Raw genomic sequence first — 21,026 nt, 5'->3', positions numbered from 1 at the left:
TTGACTTAAGATGTTCCTGTCTGTTACACAGAAACCAAGGGCAAAGACTGAACCTCACATTGGACAAAGCCAAATACCTTAGTACATAATACCTTTTTGTTAACTTAATTTCTAAGAATTATCATTTAGATGCTTTGCTTTTAGAAATTTAGATAATTTCTATTTTTTAGTATCTTACAAAAGAAACTTGTTGTGAAAAGGCCCTTGTGAAATAATCTTTCTGCTTCTCTTTGGTCATAATAGGTAATGTATATTTTAAATAATTTTGATACACATTTTCAAATACCCTTCAGAAACATTTTCTAAATTTGAATTATTACCAGCAGCATGAGTATCCTTTTTTGTGCTTCTTTACCAAAACTGTTTTTAAAAGTTTGCTATTTCCAAAGGTAAAATATATTGTTTTGGTTTTCATTTTGTTGTTGTTGTTGTTAAATTGACTCTTATTCTTGTTTACCTACAATTTATGCACATTGACTGTTTACTTGGTTTGATTTTGGTGACTAAAAAATTCAAATTTATTCAAAAATCACTCCAAAGAAAATTTTAAAATGTGTAATAAGGTACAAAGATGTTTGCAGTCTGCATGACATGGGGTAAATCTCCTTAAATATCCTTAACCTATAATGACTTCTTATAAATCAGTTTAAAAATTACAGACATCTCAAAAGTAAAATAGTTTCTGCTCCTGGATTCCTTCTTAGAACCGATAGCTTAAGACTGCAGTTTTTACTGATGTGTTAACTAGCTTTTCTCTCCAATTCTATTTAAAGTGACCCAAGAAATGGAGAATATTTATACTTTCACTTTGAAACAGAGAAGGGAAGACTGTAGTAAATAATCAAGTACTAAATAATGTGATTGCATTGATTTTGAGGAGGCATAAATCAAGTATAATTTATAATAATTTAAAAGTAATTGCTAATAAGATAAAAGTAGCTCAACATCATCTAATTCTTGGATAGAAAAGAAAAAACTTGAGTAATATAGCAAATAATAAAAAATGAAATGGGGACACATAAAAACTGTAAAATAATGTAGTAACTAAGCCAATACTAAATGGATCAGATATTCTGTTACTATTAATTAAAGAAAAATAACCTTAGCTTTAAAGGACACATATTTTATAAAATGATGAAAGTGAAAAATAAAAATGTGAGCAAAATACACAGTAAAAAGCCAAACAGAAATCAAGTGTGTTGGCGGTAGAAATGTGACAAAAACTAGAATTTAGAGCAAAAGAGCATTAACAGCAGAAGGCATAGTATATTGATTACATTTACAAGTTAAAAGGAAGATTGAGTATAATCATTATACCCTTTGATATGCCAAATTATAGGGCATCTAATATCTGGACCAAAATTCATTTGAAATTCAAGGATAAATGAACAAAACTACAATTGGAGTAAGAAGTTTTTAAAACTTGTTTTTAATCAGTTTCGATAGATGAAGGAAGAAAACAGTAAGTATATAGAGAAATTAAATAATATAAATAGCATGATTTAAAAATACATATTTTGAGCCTAAAATGGAGAATATGCATTATTTTTGAAATTATATCTTAGGTTACAAAGAGAAATTATTGAATTTCTAAAAACAGATTTTATACAAACCACATCCACAGACCACAATTCATTCACACTAGACTTTATTAATAACTAGATTAATGGGCAAATACAGCATCACCATCCTTGGAAATGAAACAAAATGTTATTTTCTCAAAAAGGAAATAATTATTGTAATTACACATTAACTTTTGTCCTTTGGTTTGTGGCCAGTGATAATCAAAAGCATTTTATTATATGACTGACAAATGAGTAATTATAATTATTAGGTAGTATATTAAAGTCTGGAAATTTCAAGGTGGTGAACAAAATTGTTCTAAAATAAAAAGGGAAAAAATTAAGGAAGAATAATAAGAAAGTAATAAAATAGAAAAATTTTAAAATAAAGCAAATTGATGAAAATATTGTTTCTGCAAAGAGGCCACCAGTACAGCGGATATACACCTGATAATGATAATCAAAGAAAAAAAGGAAACAAAGTACTTATACCTGTAAGATATCTGTATATTTGCAAATATGAAATAGGAAAAGTAATAGTACCTACCTTATAGAATTGCTGTGTTAAATGATGCATGTATAAAACTCATAGAATAGAGCCTGATGTATAATGACCATATAGTAAATATTAACTTAGTAGTAATAGTTTTACTATTTATTCTTAGTAGTATTAATATCATCAGTATTATTAAAATAGTTAAAGAATAAAAAGTAAAATAAAAGTTATTTTCATCACTAATGAATTTAAAATGTGCTATTTTTTTTTTCTTGGAAAATATAAATGACCAGATTAGATTGAGAACATTTGAGTAGCTTGACAATTAAAGTGGAAGAAAATGAAAAAAAGATCTCAAAATTTAAGAAATAACCCATTAAAGATGTTGATCTCAGACATTTTTATGAGCCGGTTCTTTTTTATCTTCTTAAATTTTTAATGTTTATTGTGAAATGTAACTTTACATAAAACGTGTAGTAAAACAGATCGTCACCATGCAAACAGTCACAAAACTACCACTCGGTTGAGAATAAACCATGTGACCCTTCCTCATCACCGTGTTCTCTCTTCCCCTCAGAGGTAACCACTATACTGACCTTTATAGTAATAACTCTCTGACTTCTCCATTTTATTTTACAACCTGTATGTGCAACCCCTACACACTCTGGTTTTGCCTATTTTTGTATGTTGTGTAAATGGAATCACACAATATGTGTCAGGAATGAGGAAAGGATGCTTCCTGTGATTGCTGCTCCTTGAATAAAACTGTCAAACGAATGTTAAGACCTCTCGGGGGAAACATATAAAACTTTATTTAGAGATATCGAAGAAGACCCAAATAAATGAAGAAATGTTCCATGTTTGTGGATTGGAAGATTCAATATTACAAAGATAACAAAGGGAGAGCTCTCAACATTTTACCATTAAGTGCAATATTTTCCTTACCATTCAGAAGACATTCTTTAAGAGGTTGAGGAATTTTTCTCCTAGTGTGCTAAAAGTTTTTTTTTTTTTTAAATACCATGAATGGATATTGAGTTTCATCAAAAACTTTCTGTATCCATTGAGATAATTCTATGATTTTTTCTCATTTATCAATATAGAAAATTCGTGTTCATAGGTTAAATCAGCTTTGTAGTTTTGGAATAAACTTGGATTTTCTCTATAGGTTGGCTTTGTTAATCGTTTCTTTAGGATTTTTTCATTTATGTTTGTGGGTAAGATTTACTTGTACTTTTTCTTTCCCCTAATATTCTTGTTGAGTTTTATTAGTATAAGGTTATCCTAGTCTGTTAAAATGGGTTGAGGAGCATTTCCTTTTTATTTTTTCTCTGGAAGAATTTATGTTGAATTGGAATTTTTTATTCTTTGAACATTCTCTCATGAAGTTAATATTCTAGTTAGTGAATTTGAAAATAAATAAGTAAAAGATATGCTAAGATAGTGGCAAGTGCTAAGGAGAAAAAAGCAATGAGGAGTTATGAAATGTTTGGGTAAAATGTTGAACTTTTAGATTGGTTGGCCAGAGTCTCACTGAGAAGATGATTGCCAGCACAGAGTAGGCAGAAAAGCATCCCAGGCACAGGGTGGACAAATGCAAAGGCCTTAAGGCTTGAGAAGCAGCAAAAGGTCATCAGGACCGGAGTAGAGAGAACCAGGGGGAGAGGGGATGAAGTCAGAAGTTGGAGGGAAGGCAAAGGCTAGATAATTTAGGACTGTCAGGTCATAGTAAACATGTTGGCTTTTCTCTTGAGATAGGAGGCCATTGCAGGGTTTTAAGCAAAGGAACGACTCTTATTAACCTGTTAACAGTGTCACTGTGCAGCCTTGGGATTGAGAACAGATTTCTAGGGGAGTCAGGGCAGGAGAAAGTCACTTAGTTAGGAGACAATTATGATAATCCCTACTAGAATGATGGACCAGGATAGCAGCTGTAGGGGTGGTGAAATGTGGTCCAAGTCTGAATAAATTTCATCAGAAGAGGTGATAGGAATTGTGAAATATTAGATATAGAGTGGACATAAAGACAGGAATCAAAAGTGACTTGAAAGTTTTTTCCCAGAGCAACTAGAAGGCATTAACTGAGGTGGGGAAACCATCAGGAAGAGCCCTTTCCAGAGGGAATATTGGGATCTTGGTTTTAGATATGTTTTAGATGAGGTGCATATTAGGCATCCAAGTACAGATATAAAAGAAATCATCTTAGATACTGGTCTGGAATAGGGAGAGGCCCAACCTGGAGATAAAAATGTAGGGGTCATTCCATGGCCTGGAGAAAATACTATGTTTTGAGTATACATGTAAAAAAGAAGAGGCGCAAGGACTGAACCATGAGATGTGGGAGTCAGGAGTTACCAGTGGTGCTACGTGTTCCAATTAGGTGAAGTAAGTTAGGATTGAACAAGGACCATTATGTTTAGCAGCATTGGGGTCATTTGATCTCAAAATTCACAAGAATAAATACTTGAGAAAAGCCAAAGAAAATGTGAAAAATTGTGACTGAGACTTACTAGATATCAGAACATACTGTGTACACCCTCTATAATTAAATCAATGCTGAATTGATATGGGAATGGACAGAGACCACAACTGAAAACCCAGAATGTTATGTGAAAATTAGCTGGACGTGGTGGCACCTGCCTGTAATCCCAGCTACTTGGGAGGCTGAGGCAGGAAAATCACTTCAACCCAGGAGGCAGAGGTTGCAGTGACCTGAGATTGTGCCACTGCACTCTAGCCTGGTGACAGAGCTAGAATTTGTCTCAAAAAAAAAAAAAAAAAGAAAGAAAATAAATTCTGAAATGTGAAAGACTTAAATATAAGAAATAAAGTAATAACCATCATGCAGAAAAATAGGAGACTGCATATACAATGTCTGGATAAATATTATACTTCATACCCTAAAAATAGAAAAGAGCTCTTATAGATTGACAAAACAACAAACATGTTAATAGAAAAAAAATGAGTAAGAGAGGTGAACAAGCAGTTTACAGAAGAGCAAATTAATTGGCCAATAGACTTAAGAAAAATGCTTAAGTTTATTAGTAGTCAGGGAAATGAATCAATGAATATTGATTGTTGGCAGAAAAAAAGTGAAAAAAAAAAAACCTTCTATTGCTAATAGAGGTACGTGGGAAAAAGGATTCTCTTACCTTAGAGGTATGATTTTTCCCCCCATAATGTTGCTAATGTGATGGCACAAATGGTTTCCATTCAGTGAGAAACATGTTGTATTGAAAACTTTGGTTTATTTGCACTTGGAATACTATTGTGTGGTATGCATTCCTTAGTAGCACTGTGGCTGTAGACACTCACATAAATTCTTGAAGCCTCATTTTCCTCATTGTGAGATGGAGATAACCAGCCTTAGCTGACTACTTTCCTCTGGGGTTCAATAACAGATCTTGTATATGCCAGGTCTTTGGAAATGATATAATGTGATTTACAGAATATTAGGATAGGCCATGAGCTTTTCAATACCAGAGTCCAAGAACAAATTACATAAACACGTATATAGAAAGAAAATCTACTAAGTGTAACTTGCAGTAAAGAAGAGCTTTGTAAAGAAGGCTTGATGTCTTAGTTGCTTTCATTATTGGGTGTCAGTTTTCTAAGCACAGAACAACGCTGTCCAGTAGAACTTACTGCAGTGATGATGTTCTGTGATCTGTATTCTTTCCAGTACGAGTCACATGTAGTCGTTGAACATTTGGCATGTGTTAGTGCAACAGAGGAACTGATTTATCGAATTTTAATTTAACTTTCAGTTTTAAAGGCTGCGTGTGGACAGTACCATATTGGACAGGAAACCTAGGCTGCACACACTTACTAAATTATAATTTGAGGCAGCTTACAACCAGATGCCAAAGAAATTACAATCAGAGGTTTTTGGAGTTTATATTTGCCAAGACTAAAATCGATATTAAAAAATTGTTGTTTGATGAACTCACAATCTGAATAAGGAAACTATTGACAGAAGATACTCAATTTGAGAAAGGAATTTATTCAAAGACTATAGAAGTTGAACATTTAGACTTCTCAGCCAGAAGTCCAGACATGCTGGTCTAGGTGCTTTCCCAGATCAGCTTTTGCTTTCTTTGTAGATTCTTTGCTGCCCAGTGCAGTATTTTTCACTCTTCCCAGGTTGTAGCCCTGACTCCTCTGTTTTCTCTGTTTTGATTCCCTGCTATGAGCTTCAGTTTATTCTTCTACAAAATGGATCAAATATCTATCTTCAAGGACCTTTACTCTTCTAACATTCTAGGAACTTTAAGGAGCTAGCTTATTTTTCATGGGCTGCATCTCAGGAGTGTTGCTCGTGTGGTGATTTAGGGATCAAGATGAGAAAGGATTTTGTAGCCAGGAGTCTCATCTCCATGTCGGAATGTCTTTCAGCAGCATCAATCAGTGGGTGGCCTTTTTGAGGTCTGGGAGCCTTGGTCTGCCCTGACCTTTGCCTACTTGCTCTATATTTTTCACTTGAAGATCCCAGATTCAACTTTGCATATTTACATTTATTTTATCAACAAGCCAAACCATTTTAAGGCTAAATATTTTTTAAAAACTACTTCGCAAGCTCATGTTGTAGCTGCTGTAGGCTTACTTTTCTTCTCATAGTTTCTACTGTGCTTTGTGTAAGATAGTTGGAAACTGTCATTATTTAATAAGAAAACAAAGAGTTTACTATTTTACAAAGAGCAAAGACATTTGATTGTTGATACATATGTTCATGAAGTTTCATCTTTTTCTTTTTAGAGTCCTGTGAAGATAAATCAGATTAGCTTGGATGAAAGTGGAGAGCACATGGGCGTGTGTTCAGAGGATGGCAAGGTATGGCAAGAATGTGGTCATGCTGAGAGTTCTGCTGTGGCGCCAGCCCCAGGTGATCGGAACAGCACCTTGCTTACTATATACCTGCATTAAGACAATCTTGATTATTCTTTCTGAGTATTGAACTTGCTTCTGATTGGTCATAATTAAAATAAAATATATTTTGCACAAATGTGCCTTAGGAAAAGTAATTACAAGAATGTCAATAATGTAACTTGTATTAAGCTGATTAACAGCTGTGGCAGGGTGACGTGTCACCTTAATCATTACTACCGTGCCACTTCTACTTCAGTGACTAGTCTGCAGTTCCTGCAAGATAGTAGTTTAATGCCTTTCTGCCATAAATCCACAAAATTGGATTTTGTGGGCATGATTTCTGTGGGCCAGTGGTTTTCATTTTCACACACAAGTTATGAATGTTTCTCTTGAATTATAGAATCTTTTGATAAGCAATCATAGTTTATCAGAAGAATAAAGTGTCTTACAATGGCCACATTAAATAAATGTAAAATCAATATATGTACAGTTTTCTAAAAACCTGGTGCCTACTTCCTTGACCAAGGACATACATCATTTGTGCAGTGTATAACTAACAATATCAGTGCTTCTTGCTGATGTTGAGCTGTGACATTTAATGGTTGTGGTGATTGATTTTCCACTTATAAGAATGTCTTTTTTGTTTTTAAGTCGATGGAAATCTTTTCTAATGTTGGTTTGCAATGATAAAATTCTAATGCACAGTATATTTAAGCTACTTTTCTAAAATAACAGTTTGAGAGAGTGCATTAAGAATCATTATAGATCTTTACATATTCCTTACTGAGTAAAGCAGATTTTCTAATCTAATTTTGTATTTTTTATGTGCCCTAAATTCAGTGGGCCATTAAGATGGGTAAATTAAAAACAGTAAAAGTTTAAAAGTGTAAAAGAGTAATATATATATCTTAGTGTAAAAGAGATATACCCATTTAATCTGTTAACAAAAAGCAACATGAAGTCTCTTGACATACAAGAATGCATTTTATAGATCTAAGCCTAATGTTGCCCAAAGAGTCTTTTGAAACAGTAATTGGAACACTAGTGCTTTTCAAAAAGCACTGTCAAATTTTCAGTACTTTCAGAAATTCTGAGCTTGTCATGATTATCAGAGAGAGATGAGGGAGGAGTTGGTTTGTGCAGAAATTGAGAAGAATTATCCACACCGCTGAAAAATTTTTTGTGTTCATGTATTTGTAAAGAAAGATAATCTTCATTTTGTTTTCTTAAAGGTGAAGAATTCCTTTTGGGCTGTTATCAATTTAACCGAACTAATTAGTTCAAAGATAGTACTCTTTTTTTTAAAAAACTGGAAACAAATTTTTACTAAATACTTCATCTAGGAATTTTCAGAGCTTTAAATGTTGAAGAATTATTATTTAATGCACCAAAGTGGAATATGTTAGCTACTCCATCTGGTGGATAAGATGAACCTCAGATTATCTCGTGGTACCATTCTTGTCAAACACCTTTGGTTTCCTATTTTGGTGAAATTTATAGCTGCCATATTTTGGTGTGGAACTGTGATATATTTTGGGAAATGATTTTCCCATATTTTTATTAACATTGATAGAATTGAAAATAAATCTTTTAGTACACATACTTATATGTAAGCTACCCCCTTACCATGGGTTAGTCAGTATTGTGAAAGTTGAGAAGCTAGTATAGAATGATCTGGTAAAGTGGTTAGTGATGATAAAAACATAAAGACATTACACAAATATATTCCAGATATCTAAATCTAATGCTTCTTTAAATAGGTTTTGTGGGTATTTTTTTCTTTTCTTCAGTCTGTTAAGGATCCTTGTTAAACAATTATTTATTAGGTTATTTCGAGGGTAACCTTTGATATTTGCATTCAGTTTTCAAGTCATAATTCCATCAGTTGTTTAAAATTTACTCTTTATTCAGCTGGTGGTCATTTTCAATCTTTTTTTGTCATGACTTTTCTACACTTGAGTTCTGCATTTTGAGACACACACATATATTGTGCGTGTGTGTGTGTGTTCAGTTTCAGTTCACTGGCATATGTTTCTAGAAAACTTTTAGGATAAGCACATAGAAGGTTTATTTTGGGATCGCTTGCATATGTTGCTTTCATGTGTAAACTATAATTTAGTATAAAATTCTGGGTTGGAATATTTTCTCTCAAAATTTTGGAGACGTTGTTCCCTTTTTTCTGACATTTATTTTTGTAGACATGTCTGAAGCCAGCTTACTTTTGTTCTTTTCTAAAACCTTTACAATTTTTTTTTTGGTCCTGCCTTGGAACTTGGACTAATAATAATAATTACAACAAGAACAACAACAGTAATAAATGGTTTGTGTAATTCAGTTTGCTAAGTTATGTCTAGTTCTGGTCTCTTTCCATTAATTTTGTCTGGTGCACAGTCAGTCCTTTTGATCCATAGACTGAAGTATTATTTTCATTTCAGAAAAGTTTACTTCAGTTATAATTTTGATGATTGTCTCAGTTGCATTTGTTTTCATTTCTTCAAAGAAACTCAATAGTATAAAGCTGAAGGCAGTATCGCTTAGAGGCTAAGTGCATAGCTCTGTATTACAGCTGCCTGGGCTGGCATTCCCACTCGCTGTGTGAAGTTGGGCATGTTGCTGGGCCTGGCAGTGCCTCCCTCTCCTCAGCTTGGCAGTGGGAGGCCCCTGAGGAGTGTTGTGAGGTGCAGAGTATATGGTGAACTGTCAGTTATGTATTAATTGTTTTTATTGCTAACCATTCATTTTTAATCCATTGCAGTCTGGCCTCTTCCTGTCTCCCATTCTTGTACCTGAACTTTTCAAGGCAAGAGGGTGAACAATCAAAGCACTATTTACCCTTCTCTTCCTTTTGGCAGTACATAAGTTGTACAGAAAAGTGTTCATTCATATTGTGTGATGTCTCACACATGTACTTTGCTTTCTCATTTTTAGCTTTTTATTTCTGTGTAGTCAGGGAGAGTTTCTCTACTTGTTTATGCCCTTCGCTGATTCACTTTTCTTCCAAAGTCTGTTTTGTGTCTTACTACTTCCTGGAGTAGATTTTTATTCCATTTTGCATTTTTAATTTTTCTGAAAGCTTTCCCAATTCTGTTTTCATATCAGCCTGATATATATTTAATTTTTTAAAAATTACAACTTTTTATATGCCATGGAGTGTCAGGCGGGTGTTGTCTAGTGGTTAGCAGTGGAATTATCCTGTCACTTTTTAGCTGTGTGATGTCTGCTAAGTTATTTATACCTCTTGTGCCTCAGTCCATTTCCTCCCCTGTAAAATGGGGATAATAACAGTACCTACTTATTGAGAGGATTAAATGAGTTAATATATGTAAATTACTTGGAATAGAACCTGGAACAGAAGAATCACTTATTAATTGTGAGTTATTATTATAATCATTGTTGTCATCTTCCTGTTTTTCTGCTCCAGGTTCATAGAGGTCTGATCTTCTTATTGTGGTTGCCAAACAGTTTTCTAGTTTTTCTTTGGTTTCTGGTTAATATGATTTATTAAAACATGGTTTTTCTCCCTTTGAGTCTTTGGAATGTTCTGCAGGACTTTTTAAATAGACCTTGACTATGCTTTTTGTTTGATTTGTTTATTCATTCCAGAACAGGGAGATCTCCTTCTGAACCTGGGTTAGCAAAGAGATTCAATGTCTAACTTGCCCTTGTTATTGTTTTGGGTATTTTAGAATCACGCTAGTTCAGTAACAGGGACCCTAAAATGAGCTCAGTTTCCAGTAACTAGATGAAGGCAGCTCTCTAGGGGGAACTAGAGGCTTCTGTCATCACTCTCTGGTCTCTGATAGTCAACCTGGGTGGAGAATATGAAAACCAGCAATCTTGACCACCAGAGTCCCTTTAGCTACCACTGGAGGTATGATGACAGTCCACATGTCCACCCTATTTTGATTTGTAGTGTGTTGTTTGGAAGTGGAAGTTTGAAAGAGGGTGTTACAAGGGAAGTCTAACTGGGAAGGTTGTATAGCACTCTGGCCACCTCTGTCCTAGTTTCTCTGCATCAGGGCTGTTGCCCAGTATTCTGGTTGGCAAATACATAGAGTTTCATGCTAAAGTGGAGAATGATTACATCCCTTACTGTTTCATGAGGGTAGGTTTCCTCTATTTCAGGTAATAAAACACATACTACGTACTTCTAAGGTACTCACATGGCTCTCTGGTTTGTAGCTAATGAGAAGTTCCCCCAGGACTTTGCAGGAGATTGGTTCTATGGCCAATTGTTAGGAATTTTCTCTTTTTCTTCATTAGGTATTTTTGTTAGCAGATTCAGGGAAGTTGTTAGGGCTTCTACAGGAGATACCATTTTCAAAAGGGTCCTCTCTCCTGTAACCTTTAATTACGTGATTCTTATCTCGGATGAGCTCTTCCCAAAAGCGAAGGGATTCCCTTCACAGATAAGTGTGAGTTTCACTGACAAAATGGCAAAATAAATAAAGAGGGAGAGAGAGGGGAAATAAATGAGAATTGTTTTGGATTTTATTAGCATTAGTGGTATAACCTGTGACCAGTTAGTTTGGCATGTCGTAGTACTGAAATGAACCAAAACATTGAAGGTTTTACAAAACACCCTTGTGCGGATACTGACAAAGCTTATGAGATTTGTCTTGTGAAGTTATATTTTTTGATATTGAAATAGAATATAAGAACAGTTGAGGAAAATGTTGCTCAGATAAGCATAGTAATAGAAACTGACCAGAGAGTTCTGTTCTTGATTTGCCACCTTCAGCAGTTACTCCTCCAGCCCCTGCTGTGGGTATGACAGTGATATTTTTGCCTCTGGCAAATTCTCAAGGATAGTGATGCATATCGGTGCCTGTTTACTATGAACTTGTTTGATTTTATTCTCTTTTTGTTTATTCCTCTTTATCACTATACTATTATGCCTTCAATATGCATTTTTTATTTTTAAAGGGACATTTATCCTTGGCAATTCCTAATTTAATTTTCAGCATTACATCCACAATCCCGGTATTTATCCACACATTTACTGATCTGTCAGTCTTCTTCTGCAGGCTTATGCATCATTTGTTTACATCTCATATACTTTTCTGCCTAATAGAAATCGCTTTTCTCTAAAAATTACCTTTATCCCATCTGTAAGGCAGAAGGAAGTTTATCCATTTGAATGAATAGTTGGCTTCATTTAATTTCAATTTCTGTCATGGAGTACCCTTAATTCAAAGTCTGATATTCATGTTCTTTTCAGTTTGGCACATATTTAAGGCTTTTGAATGTTTTTTATTGTGGTTCTATTCTACTCTTCTTACACTTTATGTAAAAAGATATCTTTCTTTTTTGCAAGTTTCAGTTTATCCTATATAAAGATAACATGTAGAAGAATAGGATTTAGAATGCCTGGGTTCTGGTTCTAACTCTTCTGCTTATGATTTTTGTGACCTTAGGCAAGTCATTTTTCTACAGAATTATCTGTTCAACAGGCATAATGATGTTTGCTCTCAGACCTAGCATTTTTGCTATGAGGACCAAATGAGGAACGGCAGAACATTGCCAATTGTGCAGAACTTCAAAAATATCATTTCACCTCACCAGAAAGTTTGATTTTGTTTGTTTGGGGTGGGATTTGGCCATTAGTTTCCAGGGATTTTAACTGTACAGGTGTGTTTGAGAACCACTGAGGTAAAGCATGTTGAAGCATTTAGGGATGTCAGTTAGTAGCAGTAGTGTGAGATTTCACACAAGACCATGCAGTACATGACCTTATTGTACTGAAAAGAAATAGATTATGTTAGGAGAAGTTCAGCGTGCTAGTTGAGCAGGTGTTCATACTGAGGTAGCTTCACCAAGGTGGCCACTTGTTGATTTGCTCCGTTAAGATTCACATGATTCAGGAGCCTTCTTCCTTTCACCTAGTTTTCTTAGATTTGTTGGGGTCCATCAAGTTAAACTTCCCCAAGTAAAGTGAAACCCTGAATGCAGTGCTTTCCTTTTCTGCTTCTTAGCCATTATTTTATAAGATGTTTGTTATATTATCCTATGCCTTTATATTTCCATAAAAGTAATGACTTTATAGCCTCTGAACAATGAGAAGCCAGATGATGGGGGGCATATGTGTATTTGCCATGTCAAAAATACATTTCAAGGCTGGCCTCAGGAAAAATGAAATTCCCTCTGTTTTGCATTATATTATCGCTTGTTTGTGGGACCCAAATAATAAACTTGGCACAAGTATATGAAAACAGTAGTTACAATATGAGTGGATGGTCCCAGAAACTTTAATTTTAATGCATGATTCCATCTCCCAAAATTATAACATAAGTGAATTTCCTGCTTGGGACTTGAAAGAATGAACCACTCAGAACTTACCAAGATTAAAATAAGAAGAAATTAAAAGTTTGAATAGCCCTATATTTATTTTTCAAATAGAATTTATAATTGGAAACCTTTTCACAAAGAAACTATCTTAGTCCATTTGTGTTGCCATAACAAAATACCTTAGACTGGGTAGTTTATAAACAACAGAAATTTATTTCTCACAGTTCTGGAGGCTGGGAAGTCTAATTTCAAGGTGCCAGCATTTGGCATCTGGTGAGGGCTGCTCTCCTTGCTTCCAAGATGGCACCTTATTGTAACTTCACATGGCAGAAGGGATGAATGATGTGTCCTTGTGTGGCAGAAGGCAGAAGAGCAAAAGGGCTAGCTAGTTACCTCAAGCTCTAGCTAGTTACCTCAAGCTTTCTTATAAGGGCACTAATCTCACCTATGAGGGCTACACCTTCATAACTTAATCATCTACTAAAGGCCCTACTTCTTAATACCATCACCTTGGAGGTTAGGTTTCAACATAATGAATTTGGGGAGAACACATACATTCAGACCATAGCAAAGCTAAGACCTAGATGGCGTCACCAATGAATTCCCACAAAAGTTATAGAAGAATAATACCACTATACTAGAGACTAGAAAGAGAGTGTGAACATATTCAAATGTTAGGAAATAGTTCTCATTGACTCTAGTACTATTTGTTAACTCCAAGCTAACAAATAGATCTCATGGAATTCTCATGCTGAGAGTATAAATAACCATCACTTTGGAGGTTAGGTTTCAACGTAATGAATTTGGGGGAACACAAACATTCAAACATTCTCATGGTAAGAGTGTAATTAATTTGAAACCACTTTGTGAAATGGTTTGCCTATTAAATGTGAACGTGCACATAAATTATGACTCAACAATTCCATTCTGTTATACATCCTTCATAAATATGTGTATAAGTGCACCAAAAGATTTGCAAAGTGTGTTCTTAGCAGCATTATTCGTGATAGCCACAATCTGGAAACAACCTAAGTGGTCATCAGTGGAAGATGGATATGTGAATTTTGATGTATTCATACATCGAAATAATACACAGCAGTGGCAAAGAACCAACCTCCACTATATGCAACAGTGTGGCTAAATCTCACAAAGAAAATGTTAAATAATGAATGAAATAAATCAGTGAAATAGAATATGATTCCTTACTTATAAAATTCTAACACCAGCACAACTTATCCATGGCAATAACTTTGAGGGTAGTGATTAGTTGGATGGTGTTATATATTGGAAAGGGAAACATAGGAGCTTATTGGCTTCTATTTCTTGATCAGAATGATGGTTACAGGGATATGTTTGTGTCGTAAAAATTTGTCACACTATGAATTTATGATTTGTATTCTTTATAGCATGTGTTTTATATTTCAGTTTTGTTTTTGTTTTGTTGTTGTTAAGTAAAGCACTCAGAAAATATACTAAGTATGAATAAAGTAGCCTGGAACAACTTTAAGGGAGACACTGATAAGCAGGAACTTAAATCTATTTCTGTGTTCTCAGTAGATTCAGCATAAGGTTGTGAGTTAAGTGTGGTTCACCTAATCTCTTACCATATTGATCTACGTGGTTGGTTTATTTTATATATAAGACAAAGACTTAAAAAAAAAAAAGCTTCCCTTTCATTTAAGGGATGAAAAAAATAGTTCCTTTAGGGATAGCTTATGGAAGTTTATAAAAGAATATTAATAACTTGTTCAAATCTGTTTCATTTTTTTAATGGCATGCATTTAATACAATTTATGGTGATTGAAGGGAACTCTATCCGTGGAATTCTTATAAAAGCTTAATTGCAGCAAAGTACCCTCACCCTGATGGGATTTTCTTTTTTCTTTTTCTTTTTCTTTTTTTTTTTGAGACGGAGTCTCGCTCTGTCACCCAGACTGGAGTGCAGTGGCGCGGTCTTGGCTCACTGCAACCTCCTCCTCCCAGGTTCAAGCAATTCTCCTGTCTCAGCTTCCTGAGTAGCTGGGACTACAGATGCACACCACCATGCCCGACTACTTTTCATATTTTTATTAGAGACAGGGTTTCACCATATTGGTCAGGCTGGTCTTGGAACTCCTGACCTTAGGTGATCCACCCACCTTGGCCTCCCAAAGTGCTGGGATTACAGGCATGAGCCACTGCGCCTGGCCGATGGCATTGTTTTCATTAGATATTTACTAGAGGTCATAGGGCCTTAGAATTATTAAATGTTCTACTTTTCTTATTGATAGTATGTGTTCGTACTGACTCAGTAACCTTCTCTGTTGCTGTCATGGTGAACTGATACAATCCATTTGCTTTGTAGGTGCAGGTATTTGGACTGTATTCTGGAGAAGAATTTCATGAGACTTTTGACTGTCCCATTAAAGTAAGTATTCAGCAAGTTTTACTTTTTCTAAGGGTTTTCTCAAGTAAGGCAATATGGATTACAGTAATTTGAACATTACCACTTCTGTATTAATTTTGTCAGTAAGTGTCTGTTCAACACTTCAGATGTACTGGATACTATTTAGACGCTATGAAAGAAGACAGAATGTATATTTTGTTATTGTGATCTCAGTCTGTCTTCAGGGGTATTTTATTATAGTGAGTGAGATCACACACACACACACACACACACACACACACACGGTCTGTGATAAAAGACTCAAAGAGGTAGAAATAATATTAAGCATTCCAAATCTGAAAGGAATCACTTTTAATTGTTCTTGTCAGTGATGGCTTCATTGGTGGAGTGATATTTAACTTGGCTTTAATAAATGGAGAGGGACTGTTGGGAGAAGCTGGTTTTCCATGTGGAAGAACGGCATAATAGAAATGGAGAGGCTAAAAAGTTCAACTTGTGTTCAGGAAATAGCAAGTGGTCCATTTTATTTGGTACATAAAAGACTGATTTGACAATGGAATGTGGAGGAAGATTGGGCTGGCTTTACATTCAGGCTAAAGAATTTTGATTCCATTTGGTAGATAAGGAGAAATTACTGAATATTTAAGAACAAAGCAAATAAACTGAGCTAAGCTTTAGGAAAATTAATACGGTGACTGTACACAGTATTGATTGAAGGACAGATAAGAGTCAGGAGGACTAGTTTTAGATAAAAAATATGGTAGTTGAAATGTCTATTATAGTTGTTGAAGGAAGAGGTCATTTATTTTTTTCACTTGTTTATTCAAACATTTATTGACCAGCAGGTAAAGGAGAGAGAGGGTCTGATGTATGTTTTAAAAAGTTGAATTTGCCGAAGTGGAGGGTGATATAAATAGGAGAGTGACTGGGGACAAGAGACAATTTAGAAGCCTAATATAGTACTCTAGGCAGGGCATTACATGATCTCAATGAAAAGAGTGATAGTGAGTGTTCAAGATGGAGTGGATGAAATTTATTTGGACAGCCTGTGCTAAATAGACTTAGGGAGCCTAGTGATGGCTTGGATGAGGGTGATAAAAGATGGAAGAGCTCACTGTCAGTTCAGGTTCTCACTTTGGGATGGGGTGTTGAATGCCATCAGTTGCAGTAGGGTATGTTTGAGTAAGGACATGGCTAGTTTGGTCTTGAGTTTAGGTAAGTGTAGTACATCAGGTGGGGATGTTACAGAGGTTTTGGAAACATGAATATGGGCCTCAGGATGGAGATTGGCCCTTAAACACAAGCGTGATAACCGTAGTTGAATAAGGTGAAGCTATTTTAAAAGATATTACCCAATTTCGAGCTGTAGAGTGAGAAGAGAAGACTGATGGTGACATTTTGGAACACTCTAACTTGAAGACTCAGGCTGTGGAAGAAAAAACAGCAAAGGAGTCTAAGAAGAAGCAGTTAGAGGGACTGGAATGAATCCCGAATAATGGTGTCGAAAAGCCAGCGGAGAGAGGGTTTCTACGAGGAGGAAGTGGTCAGCAGTATCAAATGCAGTGTGGAGATTAAATAGCGGGAAGGACTCAAACAAGGACGTTCTACGTGGTAATTATGAAGTTACTGGTGACCTTGCTGAGGACTCTTTTCAGAGCAGGAGGGTCACTATACATGAAGGAGTAAATTGGAGGTGAGGAAGTAGAAACAGCCAGTAGAGACTCTTCTTTCAAGAAATTTGGTAATAAAGAAGAGACATCATCTGGTAGAGAGAGGGGCCATGTCCTGGGAAGATTTCTGCCAATCATGTTTTGGTTCATGGCAAAAACCAGTAAGGAGGAAAAGATTAAAAATAAAAGAGAATGCTTCTTGGAGCAGCACTAAGCAATGAGATCAACAGCTTAGGTAGAGAAGATAATCTTGGAAAAGAGTCCTAGACCCTCTGCCTGTGAAACAGGCATGAAGGAAGTGGACTGAGCCCAACTATTGCAAGTTAGGCAGTGAAGGAGGAGTACTTGTGGGCAATGATCCCAATGGCTTTATTTTCTTACATCTGAAGGGAAAGAAAAGGATAACATAATGTGATTGAGGAGCAGAGATATTTAGAATCAGTCACAGATCTACAGTTATGCATTACGAGAGAGCTAGGGGGAGATTTTAAGAATGTGAAACAATAGAATGTGTGAATCCTTCAGTATTGGTATTGAGGATGGATTAGGAAGGTATTGAAAGGAAGAAGAGCTAACCTGGGAGGGAGGAGTGGTTAGAGCAATGAAGGGTCATATGCTAAGCCTTAAACATGACACTGTAGGAAGAGGAATCTATTCCATTGTAGGAAGGAAATATATCAATTAATACAAGTATAAAATATGTTTAATTGAAGGTTTATAGAAGTATAATTGTGTGGGATTTTGTGTGTGTGTTTACCTAAAAAAATATTCTCTATGTTAAATTAGAAAAACATAAAATTAGTTAAGTTGGTGATTTCATGAGTGGTTTGGGGATAAAGAGAGAAGGAGGTGGAGTCTATGCGAGCTTACAGCCACAACAGATGAGCCCCAAAGATGGAGATGTACTGAGTGGAGCCATGAGGGCTTTTGTTTTCACCCTCTCTCCAAGATGTTAATGATGCTATGTAATCATAAAGCCCTTGCAAATGAAGGAAACAGTAACAAAGGTGGTGGAGCAACCTTAAGAGAAACCTGGGTAGCAAGGGGCTGGGGAAAGATTGGATGAGTGGGAAGCAGATGAGAACCACAGGAACAGGTTGTATGTAAAAAGGTAAGTCCTGAATGGTTAGCTCTTTGGGCCTGTAGCTCTGTTATCTCTCCATTGATGGGGTCTTGGTGTAAGTGGGCTAAATATCTGGGAGGCTGCATTGCTACTTGGTGCCGTCTGTCACTGGGAGGCATCTTGGACAATGAGTTAGTTGGCTTCTTTGTTTTTTTGTTTGTTTGTTTTGTTTTCTGTAAATTGTATACAGTTAGAAATAGTTGTGACATCTTGCTGCCTTGACCGACCTCCCTTGCTGCCTCTATACAGGGGACATCCACTCATAGGGGTCCTCAGCCAGAAACTAGAACTGACTTATCCTACTCTTTGAGCTTTGACCTGGCTTCAGAGAAGAAATCTTTTTACACAAGAAGAAAACTCAGATGTCATCAGTTGTTGTAAAATATTATTTGAATATATTACTTCCTACCAAAGTTTCAGGATAATTTTTAGATAATGCTGCTTGAACTGTATTAGGGGTTTTCGTTCTGTGCTTTAGCCATGACTCCTAAACCAGAGTTGGGTCCTGTTTCTCTTGTAGATTATTGCTGTGCACCCACATTTCGTGAGATCCAGTTGCAAGCAGTTTGTGACCGGAGGGAAGAAGGTAAGTGCTGTGTGTCTCTACCTTGGTATGTAGCCTTGAGGGGTGTTGTATGTTTTCTCTATAATTTATCCTTAATTTAATGTCTGGCTATTCATTAGGAGAAATTCGAGAAAGACAGTTGTAATGAAATCTGATGATCATCATCTCTTGGGGGAGTTGTGGTTTCACTGTTTCTCACTACATTGCTTTTTTTGTTGAGATGGAGTCTCGCTCTGTCGCCCAGGATGGAGTGCAGTGGCGAGATCTTGGCTCACTGCAGCCTCTGCCTCCCAGGTTCAAGTGATTCTCCTGCGTCAGCCTCATGAGTAGCTGGGATTACGGACACCCGCTGTCATGCCTGGATAATTTTTGTAGTTTTAGTAGAGATGGGGTTTCGCCATGTCCCTACTAAAGACATGGCCGGGCTGGTCTCGAACTCCTGACCTCAGGTGATCTGCTCTCCTCGGCCTCCCAAAGCGCTGGAATTACAGGTGTGAGCCGCTGCGCCCAGCCTCTCGCTACATTTCTTTGAAGTAGATATAGGACAAGAAAATAAGAGAGCTGTTACATCTAGAGCTTTGAAACATTGCCCCTTCCATTAAAAATAACAAAAGCACACTTAAACTACCGGTTTTTTTTTTTTTCCTATTTTTTTTTTCCTTGTAGAAAATCTCTTGAGGGCCTTGATAAACTTTTAGAACAGTTATGGCTACTCTTCACTGACATGTTCATGGCACATTTTATTATCTCAGTGCTATTTTAAAAATAAGAAATTAGGCTGGGCATAATGGTGGTTCACTTCTATGATTCCAACACTTTGGGAGGGCAAGGTGGGAGAATCACTTGAGGCTGGGAGTTTGGAACCAGCCTAGGCAACAGAGTGAGACCCTGACTCTACAAAAAAATTAAGAAATTAGCTGCATGTGGTGGTGTGCCTCTAGTCCTAGCTATTCAAAAGGCTGAGATGGGAGGATCACTTGAACGTAGGAGTTTGAGGCTGCAGTGAGCTATAATTGCGCCACTGCACTCCAGCCTGTGTGAAAGAGGGAGACCCTGTCTCTTAAAAAATGTAAAGAGAAATAAGAGAGAAAAACTTTCATATATTAACATTTTTCTGTTTATAGATATAGTAAATTCTCAAATTAAAGAATCGGTCTGCTTATAGAATAAGTCAAATTAGGTTTCTTTTTCCTGTTTTTATTACCTAGAGATCTTTTAAAGACTATTTTTATCGTAAATGCTATCACCATACTGGAATTCCGAATATTATTTACTGTTTGGTTTGGAGCCAGTGAAAAGGAAGTAGTCTGTAGCTATTTCTGTAATAGTAGAGAGGTATGGAGTAGCTGCTTTGAGACCCAGCTACTAAATGCTTTTAAATGTTTTATACTTATCTGTCATTTTCCCTTGGTTCAGTAGTTAATAGAGTGATAGGGCAGGAAAACCTTCTGGTCTTTCCATGACTTGTCGTAATGAGTGGCAGGTTGGTAGATCCTGATTCCATTCCACGACATAAAGCCAAGATCACGCTGGCTCTGATTTCTGCTAGAGAGCCCCTCCGTCCCGCATCTCACAGTCCATTGTTATTCTTAGGCTGTAGTCGCATTCACCTTATGTAAAAATGTCCAGGGGACTAAGTAGTGGGAATTACAGACCTAATCTCACATTCCCTAGCTTAGATCTGCAGCTGATCCACTCCTGAAAAAATAACTACCTTACTTGTCTTTGTCTTTGTCAGCCTCAGGAAAGAGTAGCATTAACATTCCTCTCGTATTTCTTAACTAAACACTTTTTGGGTTAAGAAATTTTGTGTGTGATTGTGTTAGGGTTCTCTAGAGGGACAGAATTAATAGGATATATATATATTTATATATATATATATATATATAAATAGTTTATTAGGGAGTATTAACTCACAAGATCACAAGGTAAGGTCCCACAATAGGCCGTCTCTGCAAGCAGAGGAGCAAGGAAGCCAGTCCGAGTCCCAAGCTGAAGAACTTGGAGTCTGATGTTCAAGGGCAGGAAGCATCCAGCATGGGAGAAAGATGTAGGCTGGGAGGCTAAGCC

At 36.1% G+C, this 21,026-nt stretch overlaps 1 protein-coding gene across 2 annotated transcripts in view; it reads left to right on the top strand.

Moving 5' to 3' along the window:
• The window catches only part of LOC105497763 (VPS41 subunit of HOPS complex), a 207,955-nt gene that overhangs the window by 97,108 nt on the left and 89,821 nt on the right, over positions 1-21,026 (top strand). For both annotated transcript variants that reach the window (XM_011769100.3, XM_071095062.1), the window contains exons 5-7: positions 6,814-6,888; positions 15,557-15,619; positions 18,912-18,977. In XM_011769100.3, the coding sequence (XP_011767402.1) occupies positions 6,814-6,888; positions 15,557-15,619; positions 18,912-18,977 (204 nt within the window). The remainder of the gene's footprint in view (positions 1-6,813; positions 6,889-15,556; positions 15,620-18,911; positions 18,978-21,026) is intronic.

Source organism: Macaca nemestrina, chromosome 4 (genome assembly GCF_043159975.1).
Source record: "Macaca nemestrina isolate mMacNem1 chromosome 4, mMacNem.hap1, whole genome shotgun sequence".
Classification (NCBI taxonomy): Eukaryota; Metazoa; Chordata; class Mammalia; order Primates; family Cercopithecidae; genus Macaca; species Macaca nemestrina.
Note: the sequence above shows the minus strand (reverse complement) of the source record. Positions and strands in the feature narration are given on the sequence as shown.